A 16,045-nucleotide genomic window follows, 5' to 3' on the forward strand; every position below is an offset into this window, starting at 1 on the left:
GACTAGGAACCATGAGGTTGCGGGTTCGGTCCCTGCCCTTGCTCAGTGGTGTAGGTTGCAGACGCGGCTCAGATCCCGCGTTGCTGTGGCTCTGGCGTAGGCCGGTGGCTGCAGCTCCGATTCGACCCCTAGCCTGGGAACCTCCATATGCCACGGGAGCGGCCCAAGAAATAGCAACAAAGACAAAAAAAAAAAAAAAAAAGAAAAGAAAAGAGAGAGAGGGAGATCTTTGTGTTTCAAAAGCAGAGGGAAGAAGAGAGACTTCTATGAAGCAGAATAACCACACCAGAAGGGGGGTTTGTCCTTCTCCCTTTCGCCTCTGGACACTTAGAGAGCATCCCTCAGCCATCCTCTAGGATGTGGTGACAAGACACTGCCACTCAGTGGGGAGAAGGCATGAAATGGCCCAGTGCACAGCTATCCTGTGTACAGTTGCTGGGACTGTCATGGAGGAGAAGCGTGGCCTTCCAAGAGTGTGGCCACAGGAAGCCAGCCTGGCTCTAGGGTGCGGGTAGGCTGCGGGGAAGGGAGAGGGTCCTGGGCAAAGGGAACAGCTTCTGCAAAGGCTTTGAGGTGGGACAGGGTGTGACTTACTGATGGATGAGAGAGGGGAGTGGGAAGGGAGAGTGGGCCAGGTCCTTCTGAACATGTAGAAACTCAAAAGTGGGGAGTGGAGTGAGCAGAATGTGGGGTTTTAAGATCCCCTGAGTCAGGAGGGGTGGAGAAAATTTTGAGAATTCAGGAGAGAACCAATGCTCTGTCCTTTGGAAAGGGCAGGAGAAACCTCAGTTCGGCTCTCATGTGTCGCTGGTTGTCTTGGGCAGGAAGTCTCCTGTGTCGGCATCTAGGGGAAGCTGCAGTGCAAAAGGTTCAGGTGGGGTAAAAGCCTGAGGAGTAAAGCAGGGTTCAGGAAAGTCTCAAAAGTAAGTCTTAAGCTGACGGTAAGGAGATAGGGAAAAAGGCATAAGTGAGTTGGGAGTGGGGCAAGGTCCCTGGTTGAACCAGCCACCCCCTTAAAAGCTGGGATGACTTGAACTGGTACTCATACCTCCTTCCTGTGACATCAGAAGCAAGGAAGAGGGGAGGTGGAAAAAAGGAGAAAATTTGAAGTGCAGAGAGTGGATATTAAGGAATCTAAAACTTCTCAGTAGAATGGAAGGAGCCCAGAGTTGGGTTTCAGGGTGAAAGTGAGAGTGGTCCCCGGAAGGAGAACCACAGGAAGCTGGTACCAAGCAGAACTGAGGGTCTGTTCACAGGTTTTCTTCCATCGGTCAATAGATATTTATTGAGGTCCTGATATGTGCCAAGTGCTGTGCCAGAGTCTGAGACCACGATGGAGGACCGAACAAACAGCTCCTGCCCCCATGCAGCTCAAGTGCATGAGTTTGTTCTGGGCCCAGGTAGTGCTGGGGCCGTGGCTCTGGAGTTAGCAGGCCTGGGCCGCATTTTGGCTCTGCCATCTGCTTGACTCTGTGGTATGAGTCAAGTCCTGTAAGGTTGCCAAGCTTGTCTCCTCATCTGTAAAATGGAACTGACATCTGCTTTATGGAGTTGTGGTGAGGAGGGGAAAGCACATTTTATGTAAAGCCCCAGCAGAGAATTTGATACATGTGTATACATGTGGTTACCAAATATTTCTTTTCTGCGTTTTTTCTCCCCCTTTGGGAGGTGGGGGCAGGGCAGCAAGTTTGAGGCCTGGCTGGATGAGAGAGAGAAGGAAATCGAAGCCACTGTGGACCAAACTCCCCATGGGGTCCACTCAGCTATTCTGTGAAGGCACATGGTCACTGATGGGCTGGGAAAAGCAGTAGGGATTTCGGAAAGGAGAAGACAGAGTGGTATAGAAAGCAGTTCCATCCACTGAATGAACATTTACAGGGCTCCTATTCTTTTTTTTTTTTTTTTTTTTTTTACCATTTCTTGGGCCGCTACCATGGCACATGGAGGTTCCCAGGCTAGGGGTCGAATCGGAGCTATAGCCACCAGCCTACACCAGAGCCACAGCAACGCGGGATCCAAGCCATGTCTACAACCTATACCACAGCCACGGCAACGCTGCATCCTTAACCCACTGAGCAAGAGCAGGGATTGAACCCGCAACCTCATGGTTCCTAGTTGGATTCGTTAACCACTGAGCCACAACAGGAACTCCAGGTCTCCTATTCTGTGCTAGGCTTGGGACACAGTGGTGAATAAGCCACTGTAACTTGTGCTCTCCAGAACGTACCTTCTCCTTAGGGAAACAGATGATGAACAAATACACAAATAAAAAAACAAGATCCTAGCAGATGGTGATAAGCAGTATGACAGAAATGAGGCTTCTATGAGGAGGGTCCGCAGAAGAGATGGTGAGCAGAGGTAGCGACCAGAACAGTCCTCTCAACCTTGGGCAGGACTTGTTGCTGGGCGCTGAGGATGACTCGGGGTCGTGACAGGTGCTTACCGCCTACCTTGACTACATGGAGGAGCTGGGGATGCTGCTGGGCGGACAGCCAGCCTCCACACGGGAACAGATGCAGCAGGTTCTGGAGCTGGAGATACAGCTGGCCAACATCACAGTGCCCCAGGACCAGCGGCGGGACGAGGAGAAGATCTATCACAAGATGAGCATCGCGGAGCTGCAGGTGGGGCAGGCGGGACTAGAGACAGCTGGGAGGGGCCGACCCCCACCCCCAGCTGGCACAGGCCACCCAGCTTCCCTTCATGCCCTCTACCTGAGGCGGCCAGTCCTCTCCTCATTTCCTTGCTTTTTCTGAGCTTCTTAGCTTCACAGTTGCTATCCTGGAAGGAAAAGCAGTGTCCATTTTAGAGCACCTTCCATGGGGCCATCCCTTGGTCCCTTTCATGTGGCCTAGGGATGCATAGAGGGATTATGTTAAAAACCTATGACAACTTATACCAGCTGTCTGCAAAACAATCAGAAGAGAAATGGAAGCATCTCCTGGAGGGCCCTTACTGTGCCAGGCATCAACCTCTTAGTCGTTGGATTATGGAGAAGTTGGGTAAGGGGGGTTCTGAAGGAGAGGCCAGGTATGTAGGGACCCTGGGTGGTGTCTGGGGAATTTATCAACTGTTTGGGAAATATGTGAATATCTGCACCCTAGCTACCACACATGGTGGTTTTCCTTGTGTAATAAGTGATTGGGTTCCCAGATTAAGGAGCATTTAGGCCTGAAAACGGGTTTATTGTAGGAAGGGGCTACCAGCCAGCTAGTGGCTGTTGCCATGGCAATGGAAAGGGCTCCCAGCTCCAGCTTATCAATGGGGGAGGGGTCTGTTGGAAGCCAAGCAAGCAGGGAGGCTTGAGATTTTTTTTTGTTCGCAGGCCCTGGCGCCCTCCATAGACTGGCTGGAGTTCCTGTCCTTCTTGCTGTCACCCCTGGAGCTGGGTGATTCGGAGCCCGTGGTGGTGTATGGGACGGATTATCTTCAGCAGGTGTCAGAGCTCATCAACCGCACAGAGTCAAGGTAGGGGGAGCCCAAGGTGTCGGAGGTGGGGCTCAGGGCTCTGTGCAGGCTATTCCCCCAGGCTGGGGCTTCAGGGGGCTCACTTGTTGTCTCTGTTTCTACACCTTGCTCCAACCTGACTTCTGCAGACAGGTGTGTGGTCCTAGGGTGAGCGAAAGGCACTCTGGGACAGCTCCCACACATGCCTCTCAGCACTCCCCTGCTGTCTACATTGGTGGAGCTGGTTTGGGATGGAAATGGTTCCTCACTTGCCTTTTCCTTGTATTCTGGCCACCTGCATGCCAGTGTCCTGAACAATTACCTGATCTGGAACCTAGTACAGAAGACAACTTCAAGCCTGGACCACCGCTTTGAATCTGCACAAGAGAAGCTGCTAGAGACCCTCTATGGCACCAAGAAGGTGGGCTTTCTGATTCTGCTCCCACCTTCCAATCCAGTCAGGCCGAAGTTTCACACCCACTGTGTGTCAGGCTCCATTTTCCTTGGGGTGTAGTATAGAGGCACAGGATAAGGAATAAAGCTGACTTGGGTTCTAGTCTCATCTCCTCCATTTCTTGACCTTTGGGACCTTGAGCATATCCTCTGGCCTCTCTGACTCTCCATGTGCTGGCATGTAAAACAGGAATTTCTTGTGGGGTTGTTTTGGGGACTGAAGTGAAGCCACCTACCCAGTGCATGATATGTGTGGGCTGGCAGCTTTGATAATGAGAGTGAAGAAGAAAATCCGGAAGTGCAGTTCTTAGTTTCAAGATGTCTTGTTAAGTGGGGGAAGGGGACATGTAAACAAACATTATATTTAGGAGTAATAAGTGCTCACACTGAGTGAAAGACTTTCTTTGTGCTGTAGGACAGAGGTGGGGACAGCACATTTTACCTGGGGTATGGGGAGCACTAGGAAAGACTTCTCCGAAGAGGTGACCTTTGAAGAATGAGTTCATCAAGAAAGCCAGGGAGAAGGGCATTCCAGAGCAAAGGAACAGGGTGTGCAGATTCCCAGTGGCCAGCATGGTGGTTTTGCAAGTGTTCTGGCAGGAGTCTGAGGACAGGGCACCCAAGAGGATGATGAGGTGGGCCTGGGGCAATCCATAGAGGGACCTGAATGCCACACCTAAAAATTCCTTCAGGGATGGAGAACCTGGGATGATGTTAAGCAGAGAAGTAACCTGGTTAGATCTGTGTATTAGATCATCTTTCTGTATCTAAATGGAAGATGGATGCAGGGGAGTGACCGGGGGGTGGGGGATGAGAATGGAGTCTGAGTGTCTAGTTAGGAGGCCCCTGCAGTCTCCAGGCAAGAGATGATAGTGTTATAGGGCAGGGAGGTGGCAATGGGGTGGGCGGAGGAGATGATGAAGAAGCAAAGTTAGTAGAATCCTGTGATAGACTGAATGTGAGGGTAGGGAGAAGGAAGAAGCTGGTGATTCCCAGGTTTCTGGCACAAGGGACTGACTGGATGTAAGTCTGAGATGTGGAACTGAGAAAAGACACATCTGGACCCCAGTGGGCCTCAGAAAAACATCAGAGGAGGAGCATGCTGAGAATAGAGGGGCAGCACACATGTTCCTCCTGAGGTTTGGCTGCTGGGGTCAGCACTCTTTGCCATGTTGCCCTTCATTTTCCCTGGAGTCCTAGGGAGAGTGGCACCCCAAACCCAGGCCTCCTCTGTGCAGAGCTGAGGGGGGATGGCCCTTGGCCTGGAGGGCAGAGCCATCTCTGGGAGGCCTGGCTCTTTACCCCTTCCAGTCCTGCACACCAAGGTGGCAGACCTGCATCTCCAATACGGATGACGCCCTTGGCTTCGCTCTGGGCTCCCTATTTGTGAAGGCCACGTTCGACCGGCAGAGCAAGGAAATTGTAAGTCTTCAAGGTCCTTCTAACACTACCTCTCATTTTAGTTAAAATTCATCATTCAGGAGTTCTTGTCATGGCCCAGTGGTTAACAAACCTAACTAGTAATCATGAGGACGAGAGTTCGATCCCTGGCCTTGCTCAGTGGGTTAAGGATCCCACATCGCTGTGGCTGTGGTGTAGGCTGGCAGCTATAGCTCAGATTTGCTTCTAGCTTGGGAACCTCCATATGCCAAGAGTGCAGCCCTAAAAAAATAAAAAATTTAAAAAAGACCAAAAAAATTTTTTTGATCATAGGAGGTCCCATTGTGCTCAGCGCTAGTGAACCCAGCAAATATCCATGAGGATGCGGGTTCGATCCCTGGGTTAAAGGATCTGGCATGCCTGTGAGCTCTGGTGTAGGTCAAAGACACAGCTTAGCTCCTGCCTTGCTGTGGCTATGGTGTAGGCCAGCAGCTATAGCTCTGATTCAACCCTGAGCCTGGGAACTTCCTTATGCCATGGGTGTGGCCCTAAAAAGTTATCTCTGAGGGATAGGATTTTTTTTGGCCATGTGGAGCAGAGACAACACCAGATCCTTAGCACACTGTGTCACCAGGGGAACTCCTGAAGAGGATTTTAAGTGGTCTGTTTTCTTCTACAACTCTCCTCAATTTTCCAAATTTTCTGCTATTAATGCTTTCCTTTCATAAGCAGAAAAAAAAAATCAATGTACTATATTAAATTATGTTAATTCAGTTAAATTACTGTCAGTTTTTTGATTAATTAGAAAAAAGCCACCCCAGTCCCAGTACCTTCACAAATCATCTTTCCTTTTCGTCCTCCCCAGATGCTCAGCCTTCTTTCAGGAGTCTGGGTACTCCCACATGCTCCCCACGAAGGACAGGGATGGGCAACTAGGGTGGATGGGGAGAAGGGATGCATTAATGCAAGTGGGAGGCCGACTTGTGCCCCTTTCTTCCCAGGCAGAGGGGATGATCAGCACAATCCGGACTGCCTTTGAGGAGGCCTTGGGGCAGTTGGTTTGGATGGATGAGAAGACCCGCCAGGCAGCCAAGGAGAAAGTGAGCAGTGGTCAGGGTTGGGGCGCCATCTAGAGGTGATGATGGAGAATACAATTGGGGGGCCTGGGGAGGGAAGCCCTTAACCCGGTCTCTCTAGGCAGACGCCATCTATGATATGATTGGTTTCCCCGACTTCATCCTGGAACCCAAAGAGCTGGATGATGTTTATGATGGGGTGAGTACCTTGCTCATCAGTACCGAACTTCAGCCTCGGGGATGGGTGGGTTGGGGGCACAGCCCTTGGTAGTGGGAAGGAAGGAGGAGCTCCTTTCAGAGGCAAGTGCATGCATCTGGCATCACTCAGGTGCTGGCTCTGTGCCAGGCTGCAAGCCCCACAGCAGGAGAATTCAGTGTTCAAAAACAGGGATTTGCAGTCAAACCTGATTCAAATTCTGTTTCTACCCAACTGTAACTTTTGCCAAGTTATATAACCTCTCTGGGCTTCAGCCTCTTCATCTGTAAAATAGGGTCCTGTTAGCACCTACTTAATGTTTGTTGTGAGAATAAAAGGAGGTAATATATTTTTTAAAAAGCAGCTACATGGAGTTTCCATCGTGGCACAGAGGAAACAAATCCGACTAGGAAAGAGGGTTGGGGGTTCGATCCCTGGCCTCGCTCAGTGGGTTAAGGATCCGGCGTTGCCATGAGCTGTGGTGTAGGTCGCAGACATGGCTTGGACCTGGTATTGTTGTGGCTCTGATGCAGGCCAGCAGCTACAGCTCTGATTAGACCCCCTAGCCTGGGAACCTCCATATTGCCATGGGTACGACCCTAAAAATGATAATAATAAAATGAATAAATAAATAAAAAGCAGCTGTAACATAATTTTGGCAATTATTATTTATTAGATATTTCACTCCCATTTTACAGCTGAAGAAACTAAGGCTCAGAAAGTTGCTAATTAGTAGCCAAACTGGGACTATTAACGTGTTCTTTCACTTGTTTTCTACTTCCCACCATTCCCATAGTATGAAGTCTCCGAAGATTCCTTCTTCCAGAACATGTTGAATTTGTACAACTTCTCTGCTAAGGTGATGGCTGACCAGCTTCGCAAGCCTCCCAGCCGGGACCAGTAAGAATGGGACCCGAAGATGCTTGGGGCAGCAGGAGAGGTGGGGGAGGTTTCCAGTGGGGGAAGGGGAGGGCAAGACTGATCCCAGATGAGGCCCCAGGTTCTTGTAGGATGTAGGTCAGGGCTGCTGGGAATCAGGAGCGTCAGGCTCCACCTCAGCCTTTCCCTCCCCCAGGTGGAGCATGACCCCCCAGACAGTCAATGCCTACTACCTTCCAACCAAGAATGAAATCGTCTTCCCTGCTGGCATCCTGCAGGCCCCCTTCTACGCCCGCAACCACCCCAAGTATGTCTGAGGCAGGAGGGGCTGGGTACTGGGGCCTGGGCCTGTGGGTGAGCTGGGAGCAGGGCTGGAAATGGGATCTAGAAGTCCCCCCACCGTGTCCTCACTCAGCCTTCCTCACCTACCAGGGCCCTGAACTTTGGTGGCATCGGCGTGGTGATGGGCCATGAGTTGACACATGCCTTTGATGACCAAGGTAGAGGTCCATGCCATTGTCTTCTCCAGCCTAGAATTCCCAGTAGCTCCTGCAAAGCCTTGGGATGTTGGGAGCAGACCCCAGGGTTCTTGGGGTCTGTGGACTAGGGCTCATGGGGGCACAAGTGCCCCCAAAGGTTGAGTTCTGGTCTCGGTGGGGTGCAAAGGTTAGTTCTCCTCAGGGCGCGAGTATGACAAGGAAGGGAACTTGCGGCCATGGTGGCAGAATGAGTCACTGGCAGCCTTCCGGAATCACACGGCCTGCATGGAAGAGCAGTACAGCCAGTACCAGGTCAACGGGGAGAAGCTCAACGGCCGCCAGACGCTGGGGGAGAACATTGCTGACAACGGGGGACTTAAAGCTGCCTACAATGTGAGTGCCCCTCCAGTGGCTGAGGCTTGCCTGCCCTGGGGGCAGGTCACTGGGTGGAGGTGGCAGGCAGGGACCAAAGGTCTTGCCACTCCTGTCCCTAACCCCAGGCTTACAAAGCGTGGCTGAAAAAGCATGGGGAGGAGCAGCAGCTGCCAGCCGTGGGGCTCACCAACCACCAGCTCTTCTTTGTGGGATTTGCCCAGGTATTGCCCTCCTGGGAGGCCAGGGGTCTGCCCTTCTTCTGCTCCCTCCCGGGCGTATCATTAGCGATCTGGGCCATGCAAGAAATGGGGCTGAAGCTGGAGTGTGGAAAGTGGTCTGGGAAGGCCTTGTGGTCAGCCCCTCAGGGGTGTCCACAAAAGCATGAGAGGAGGCCTGAGGAGGGAGAATGCTTTTGCAGACCTTGAAGGGCAGGGCAGCCCTGCCTGAGGGTAGGGAGGGGGATTGATCCTCACGATGCTCCTGCAAGGTGGCTGTGGAGGAGGAAGCTCTGGAACAAAGTGGCTTGTCCAGGGCTACTGAGAAATAAAGTAAGTGGCAGACTCAGCAGGGCCTCCCTCAGGTACCTTGCACTACAGCAGGCAGCTTCTTCCCCTCCGACACATCCATCCTGGGCAATGCAGGGCCCAGGACAGCTTTGAAAGGCCTTCAAGGAATCTGAGAGAAAGGGCACGTTCTCTTCCCTAGGTGCGGATAGCAGGGGGTTGGGGCTGAGATGCTAAGTTCCCTCCTGTGGCCTCCTGAGCCAAGGGGCCAGGCGGGTGCTGTGTGTCTCTGGGATGGCTCTGCTGTAGCTGGGTTGGTGGCCATGCCCGCACCATATGTCCCTGTGTCTGTCCTGGCCTGTAGGTGTGGTGCTCGGTCCGCACACCTGAGAGCTCTCACGAGGGGCTGGTGACAGATCCCCACAGCCCTGCCCGCTTCCGCGTGCTGGGCACTCTCTCCAACTCCCGTGACTTCCTGCGGCACTTCGGCTGCCCCGTCGGCTCCCCCATGAACTCAGGGCAGCTGTGTGAGGTGTGGTAGACCCAGGTCAGGGGAGAAATGGCTGGCTGTTGCCAGGGCCTGGGGCAGCTCGCCCAGCCTTCTGTCTTCTGCTCTGGGTTTGGAGAAGGCAAATGCCAGCTGTGCTGGGCCCAGCCCTTCTACACCACAGATGACATCAGTCCTAATCCCTCCTCGACCACCACATTGTGCCTCTGCTTTGGGGGTGTCCCTGCCTCCAGCAGAGCCCCCACCATTCACTGTGACATTCTTCTGTGTCACCCTGCCTGGAGGAGGCCTGGGCGGGGGAGGGGAGATACCAGCTCCCACAGGAAGGAGTCCGCCTCTTCTGGTCCCAAGCTCCCTGGGCTTGGTAGCCATGGGGCCTGCTGTACCTGTCACACTCTGACCATGAGGGCCCGGCTGGTGTGCCTCCCACACTTCTCCCAGAGGCTCCTTCAGGAGCTCGTTTCAACCACACCCTCGGGGGCAGCCCCCACACCCTGTTCCTCCTGCTGCTGCTCCTACCACTGCTTCCAGCCCTCCCTGACAGACCAGCTGTGCTCAGCTCTTAGTGGAAGCCCAAGGACCTTTACAAACCTTCCTACCCTCTCCTGGGTTCCCTGGGCTCAGACAGGAAGTGTGTATGCATTTGGAGGGCTAGTTCCTATGTCTCGGGGTATAAGTCTTAGAGGGTGATGATTATCCCTGGACCAAGCAGGAGAGCAGGGAGAGGGGAAGGACAGAGTTTATTTTTACAGGGAAAAGGGTGGGGAGGGCGTGGTCTTGGCCCTGTAGGACCCTGTGCCAATAAATAGACACACATCAGTCAGCCTGTCTCTTCCTTCAGTCCTGTTTTCATTTACTCATTCCACCTGTATGTATTGAGTACCTACTGTATGCCAGGTACTTTTTTCGTTTGTTTGTTTTACTTTTTAGGGCCGCACCCGCGGCATATGGAGGTTCCCAGGCTAGGGGTCAAATCTGAGCTGCAGCTGCGGGCCTATGCCACAGCCACAACAAAGACAGATCCGAGCTGCATCTGTGACCTACACCACAGCTCATGGCAATGCCAGATTCTTAACCCACTGAGTGAGGCCAGGGATTGAACCTGCAACCTCATGGTTCCTAGTCAGATTTGTTTCTGCTACACCACAATGGGAACTCCAAGGTTCTCTTCTAGATAATCATTTACTCACTCACCAGACAAAGGGAACTGAAATTTGAAGCACTAAGAAGATAGAGAAAGAGAGGCAGGATGGAGGGATGATATGACATTGAGTCTGGCTGGGTGGAGTACCTCCTCCACTGACAGTGGCCAGGTCCCCATCGCTAGCTGTTCTACAGCTGGGAGGCTTGCTCACAGCCTTCCACTGGTGCATGCCACTGGGACTGACACTGAATCTGGGTAACTATCTGGCCATGGTCAGCTTGGAAGATGGGTGGCCCTTACCTTGCAGTGGAGGGCAGCCCTGGCTAAGGTAGCACCTCACTCCCTGGAGCTCAGAGTACCAGCCCCTGCTTGTGGCTGAGAAGACATGCAGTTCTCCATGTCGTCAAGGTCTTAGCACGTCTGAGAGCCACTCATCCCACCTACGCACACTCACTAAGGTCTACCAAGTGCCAGGCACAGAGACTGCAGGTGCAGCTGCTACCCTCCAGAAGGGAGGGAAAAGGAGTGTTTATTGAAAACTCTTGTGTTCCAGGTACCTCTGCTAGGTGGCCCATTTCTTGATTTATTCATTTATATACTCATAGATTTAAAAAAAAATTTTTTTTGGATGTGCCCATGCATGAAGAAATTCCCAGGTCAAGGATCGAACCCACACCACAGCAGTAACCAGAGCTACAGCAGTGACAATGCTGGTTGGATCTTTAACCCACTGAGCCACCAGGGAACTCCGATTTATTTTTCTTTAAGTGTATTGATAATATGCCAGGCACTGGTAATACAAAAATGAATAAGGTGGTTTTCTCCCTCAGGTGACTCTTCTTTTGTTGGCACTTCTGCCTTCATGGGCTCGTCTAATCCCCACAGAAGCATATTTTATAAGTGCTCCAGTTTCCAGTGTACAGCTCTAAACCTAATCACTTCGCTGCAGTCAGGGACCTGGAATGAAATTGAAGCTCTGATAGCTGTGTGATTTTGAGCCTATTCCCTAACCTTGATGAGCCTGTTTCTTTATCTGTAAAATGAGAACCAGAGCAAAACAATGGAAAGAGTCCAGTCCCGATTCCCTTTAAAACACAGTGTTCCCCAAGGTATAAGTAGGGGTGGGTTTATAAAGTTTGGAGGAGTAAGGGTGAAGCTTTGGCAGTGATTGCTTCTAGGGTCCTTGGTTGCTGGGAGATGGTTCCAGCGTGTGTCCCACAGACTGTATCCTGTCCCAACATCAGACCATCCCCGTAAAGAGCTGTATGTGGGTCTCTATCACATTACCTGGAAGTGCTGCTCACCAAGGGAAGGAAATAGCTGGCTACTCAGAAAGAAGCAAAGTGGCCTTGGGAACTTTAAGACCAAGAGAAAGCATGGCTTGAGTTTCTGCTCTGAGAGCACAACTTTAGGAGGGACGGCAGAGTGTACTAGAAAGATAAGGACCATCACGTCTGGAAACCTGGTTCTGGCTCCAGCTCTGCCATCGCCTAGCTGTGACACTCTACATGGCTTAGCCCCTCTTCAGACCTCAGTAACCTTAGCAGTCTCTAAAATAAGCGGGTTGGATGAGTTGATCTCTGAGGACTAAATCAGCTTTGATGTTTTAAGAAGTGAGCTTAGCAAGTTCCAGAACTCAAAAAAATATTTAAAAATGGCTTGTGAAGTTTGGGCACTGCACAGAAAACAAGCTTTATAATGTCAGTGTAATGGTAGAAGAAAGAGGCTTGGCACCATAAAGCCTTGCCCTTCCCTTGACACCTGATTTCAGAGGCCAGCTTAGGACACTGACCAGCTGGCTGTTGTGGCATTAAAGTTCCATATTTACAAAAGGTCAGAGTGTCAAATAATGATGGTGACAATAACAATAAGCACCCCTCATTTACCAAGTCCTTTTTATGCTTAGGTCTGTGTGAAGCACTTTTAAAACATTATCTCATATGGAGTTCCCGTCGTGGCTCAGTGGTTAATGAATGAATCCGACTAGGAACCATGAAGTTGCCAGTTTGATCCCTGGCCTCGCTCAGTGGGTTGAGGATCTGGTGTTGCCGTGAGCTGTGGTGTAGGTTGCAGATGCGGCTCGGATCTGGCGTTGCTGTGGCTGTGGTGGCTACGGCTCTGATTAGACCCCTAGCCTGGGAACCTCCATATGCTGTGGGTGCGGCCCTAGAAAAGGCAAAAAGACAAAAAAAAAAAAAAATACCTAATAGAAATTCCCTTTGGTGCAGTGGGTTAAGGATCCAGCATTGCCAGCTGTGGTGCAGGCCACAACTGCAGTATGAGTTCAATCCCTGGCCCGGGAACTTCCCCATGCCATGGGTGCACCACCCCCATCATCTCATTAAATTCCCACAACAACTTATAAGGAGGTTCTATCATTATCTCTCTTTTACAAGTGGAGAAACTCAGGAAAAAGATTCTATAACTTCTAGTGTCAGCTACAACACATTACATTAAAGCCAAATTTGGAACACAGATTCTCAGATTTGGAACTCAGGTGCTCTTAATCACCACCATTTAGTCTTCTGAGTTATAACAGAGTTTGATATTTATTTATTTTTAATGGCCACACCCGCAGCCTTTGGAAGTTCCTGGGTCAGGGACTGTATTCGAGCCACTGCTGCAACCTACTCCATAGCTGCAACCTATGCCACAGCTGCAGCAACACAGGATCCTTTAACCTACTGTGCCAGGCTGGGAGTTGAACCCATGCTGTGCAGCAACCCAAGCCACTATAGTTGGATTCTTAACCTACTGCACCACAACAGGAACTCCCATGACAGAGTTTAGAGTTGAGCATATACATCTGTCTTCTGGGCAATTTTATCATGCTGCCAACTGAGACCATCACCAGCAGTGCATTTCCATGGCACCAAGCTCACCTGGGCCAGGTACACATGGCAACCAGGAAGCTTCAGTAAACCTAGGCACATGTTGAACTGAAATTAAGCCAGGTAGCACTGTTTGTTGAGCACTCTGCAGGTGCTCGGTTTCTGAGGCAAGGCAAGGTGAACATCAAGTGACAGATGTGACCTTCACCCTCAGTAGCCTCTCAAGCTGATAAATATGCATCTGTGATATATTCTGGTGTATTAAGGCAGAAGGAAGAATAAAGGATGGTGCTCCTGAGTGGACACATGAGTTATTTGTAAGGTTCTAGGCTATACCCCACACCATCCCATTGGAAGTTCAACTAATTCCCATGTGCAATGAGGTACCATATGCCAAACAATGTGATTTCACACTTGGAAGTGCCCTGGAAGTGTCAGGTTGGAATAGAGTCTCCCATAAAATAAGTACAGTTTTAGTAGACCTATCACGACTCACAAATGGAGACTCCTGATAGTTTCCAAATGCTGGGCTCTGGGCTCCAAAGAGAGCCCCCAATGGGTCATTATTATATACAAAGACGACCTGAAGATAGATACAAATCCATTCAGTCAGTCATTTATTCAACAACTATTTGTCAAGACCTACCACGAGCCATGTATTAAATTGAGTGCTAGAGGCATAAACATAAATAAGACACAGTGCCTGTCCTCTGAGAACTCAGTGGAGGGAGGGAGAGGTATGTACTAAGCATGATAGGAGCACAGGGAAGAAATGAATAACTTGAAGGATAAAACAGGAAAGGCTGGAGTTCCCTCATGGCACAGTGGAAAAGAATCCAGCTAGGAACCATGAAGTTGCGGGTTCGATCCCTGGCCTCGCTCAGTGGGTTAAGGATCTGGCGTTGCTGTGGCTGTGGTGTAGGCCAGCAGCTGTAGCTCCAGTTGGACCCCTCGCCTAGGAACCTCCATATGCTGCGGGTGAGGCCCTAAACAAAACAAAACAAAAAAACAGGAAAGGCTTCCTAAACAGGTGGTACTGAGCTGAGGTACAGAGGATGGGAGAATTTGCTAGCTGAAAACAGTGAAGAGCATTCCGTACAGAAGGAATAGCAATGTGAAAAGGCTGCTCATCTCAAAGGAATAGCTACGCTCAAAAATGGTGAAATGTTTCTGCTGATCAGAAGGAGGCAGGTGAGAGTCTTTAGATGGGAAGTTGTAACAGCAGGCATGAAAAAGAGGGGATTGTAAAAACTGCTTTCAGTCCTGGGAATTAACAATAAGAAGGACCACAATGCAATCTGTTTTTGAAAAATACCACACAAAGAAAGTAGCAACCCAGTGGGAACATTGCAATTCTGTGTCCTGCCTGGAGCATTTTTGGTGTTACATAAGTGATACTTTGAGTTGAGGGATTCTCAGATGATTAGAGCCATCCACAAAATGTGTAGCTCGAGAATTCAGGCCAGAAGTTTGGGGGAAGCATGGCTGGTTAGTGGATGCAATTGGAAGGAAGCTGGTAGGAAGGGACAGGTAATAGGTTGCCCCCCTGATTAGAGAGCAATTTGGTCATAAGGCTGGGAGTTTGGCCAAATGGTAGCAAGAGGTGCTTCTGGGAGAGCAACTGGACTGAAATAAAACTTCAGGCAGGATATCAGTGTTATCACGAGGCCTTGAAAATAACTGCTAGACATTTGCATTTGGCCAGGGAGGCTTGGGGCTTGAGTGCTTGGAGGTGGGGAGTAAGGGGCAGCACTACAAATTTGAGGAAGTTGGAAAATGACAGCTGCCTCCTCTCCAGTTGCCAGGCACCTAGACAGGCACTTTGTATACACTGCCTTGTTTCATTCTCATAAAAAATGATGAGGGAGATACTTTATTACCCACATATCACAGGCGAAACCAAGCTGAGAGGTTAGGAAGCTTGCTCAAGTATCACAGCTGATGAAAGGCAGTGGGTTTTTTTTGTTTGTTTGTTTGTTTGTTTGTTTTGCTTTTTAGGGCCACACTTTTAGCATATGGAAGTTCCCGGGCTAGGGGTCAAATCAGAGCTACAGCTGCCAGCATATGCCACAGTCACAGCAAAGCTGGATCTGAGCCACATCTGTGCCTTACACCACAGCTTGTGGCAATGCTGGATCCTTAACCCACTGAGCAAGGCCAGGGATTGAACCTGCATTCATACAAACACTAAGCTGGGTTCTTAACCTGCTGAGCCACCACAGGAACTCCTGGAATTTGGGGTTTTTGTGTGTGTGTTTTTCCTTTCTCTCTTTTTTTTTTTTTTTCAGCCGGGTCTGGGGCATGCGGAAGTTTACCTTCTGGGCCAGGGATCAAACGTGCACCACAGCAGCTACCCAAGCTGCTGCAGTGACAACACTGGATCCTTAACCTGCTGTGCCACCAAAGAACTCCAGAATTTGGTTTTAAACACCAGATCTGTCCTCTCTAAAGCTCATGTTCTCTAACCCATCTCCAACCTTTTATTTTGAAACATTTAATTTTTTTCTTTCAAATATTTTGAAACATTTTAAACCTACAAAAAAGCTGAAACATGGCACAACAAACATTCAATACCTGCCAGCCTTTTAAGGGGCTGGTGGAGCTATTTCCTGTATAGAAGACAAAATCTGATAATCTGATAGAAGGAAGTCACAGAAAAAAAGAAATTTAGAAGAAATACCTCTGCAGAGGATTGAAGAAAGCATAACAAAGTATGGACATCTTGAAGCCAGATGTAGAATAGGCAGAACAGCTATGGATTGCCCAATTTTTGT

At 50.2% G+C, this 16,045-nt stretch overlaps 1 protein-coding gene across 7 annotated transcripts in view; it reads left to right on the forward strand.

The window, feature by feature from the left end:
- The window catches only part of ECE2 (endothelin converting enzyme 2), a 30,595-nt gene extending 20,454 nt beyond the window's left edge, over nucleotides 1-10,141 (forward strand). For 6 of the 7 annotated variants that reach the window (XM_013982252.2, XM_013982249.2, XM_021069947.1 and 3 more), the window contains 12 exons: nucleotides 2,436-2,624; nucleotides 3,326-3,468; nucleotides 3,754-3,868; nucleotides 5,212-5,322; nucleotides 6,282-6,380; nucleotides 6,478-6,555; nucleotides 7,349-7,452; nucleotides 7,628-7,738; nucleotides 7,864-7,931; nucleotides 8,113-8,303; nucleotides 8,411-8,506; nucleotides 9,153-10,115. In XM_013982252.2, coding sequence (XP_013837706.1) covers nucleotides 2,436-2,624; nucleotides 3,326-3,468; nucleotides 3,754-3,868; nucleotides 5,212-5,322; nucleotides 6,282-6,380; nucleotides 6,478-6,555; nucleotides 7,349-7,452; nucleotides 7,628-7,738; nucleotides 7,864-7,931; nucleotides 8,113-8,303; nucleotides 8,411-8,506; nucleotides 9,153-9,329 — 1,482 coding nt within the window. In that variant the 3' untranslated portion in view covers nucleotides 9,330-10,115. Of the gene's footprint in view, nucleotides 1-2,435; nucleotides 2,625-3,325; nucleotides 3,469-3,753; nucleotides 3,869-5,211; nucleotides 5,323-6,281; nucleotides 6,381-6,477; nucleotides 6,556-7,348; nucleotides 7,453-7,627; nucleotides 7,739-7,863; nucleotides 7,932-8,112; nucleotides 8,304-8,410; nucleotides 8,507-9,152 lie in introns of all 7 variants that reach the window. The other variant, XM_013982250.2, reaches the window with a different exon arrangement.

Source organism: Sus scrofa, chromosome 13 (assembly GCF_000003025.6).
Source record: "Sus scrofa isolate TJ Tabasco breed Duroc chromosome 13, Sscrofa11.1, whole genome shotgun sequence".
NCBI lineage: Eukaryota > Metazoa > Chordata > Mammalia > Artiodactyla > Suidae > Sus > Sus scrofa.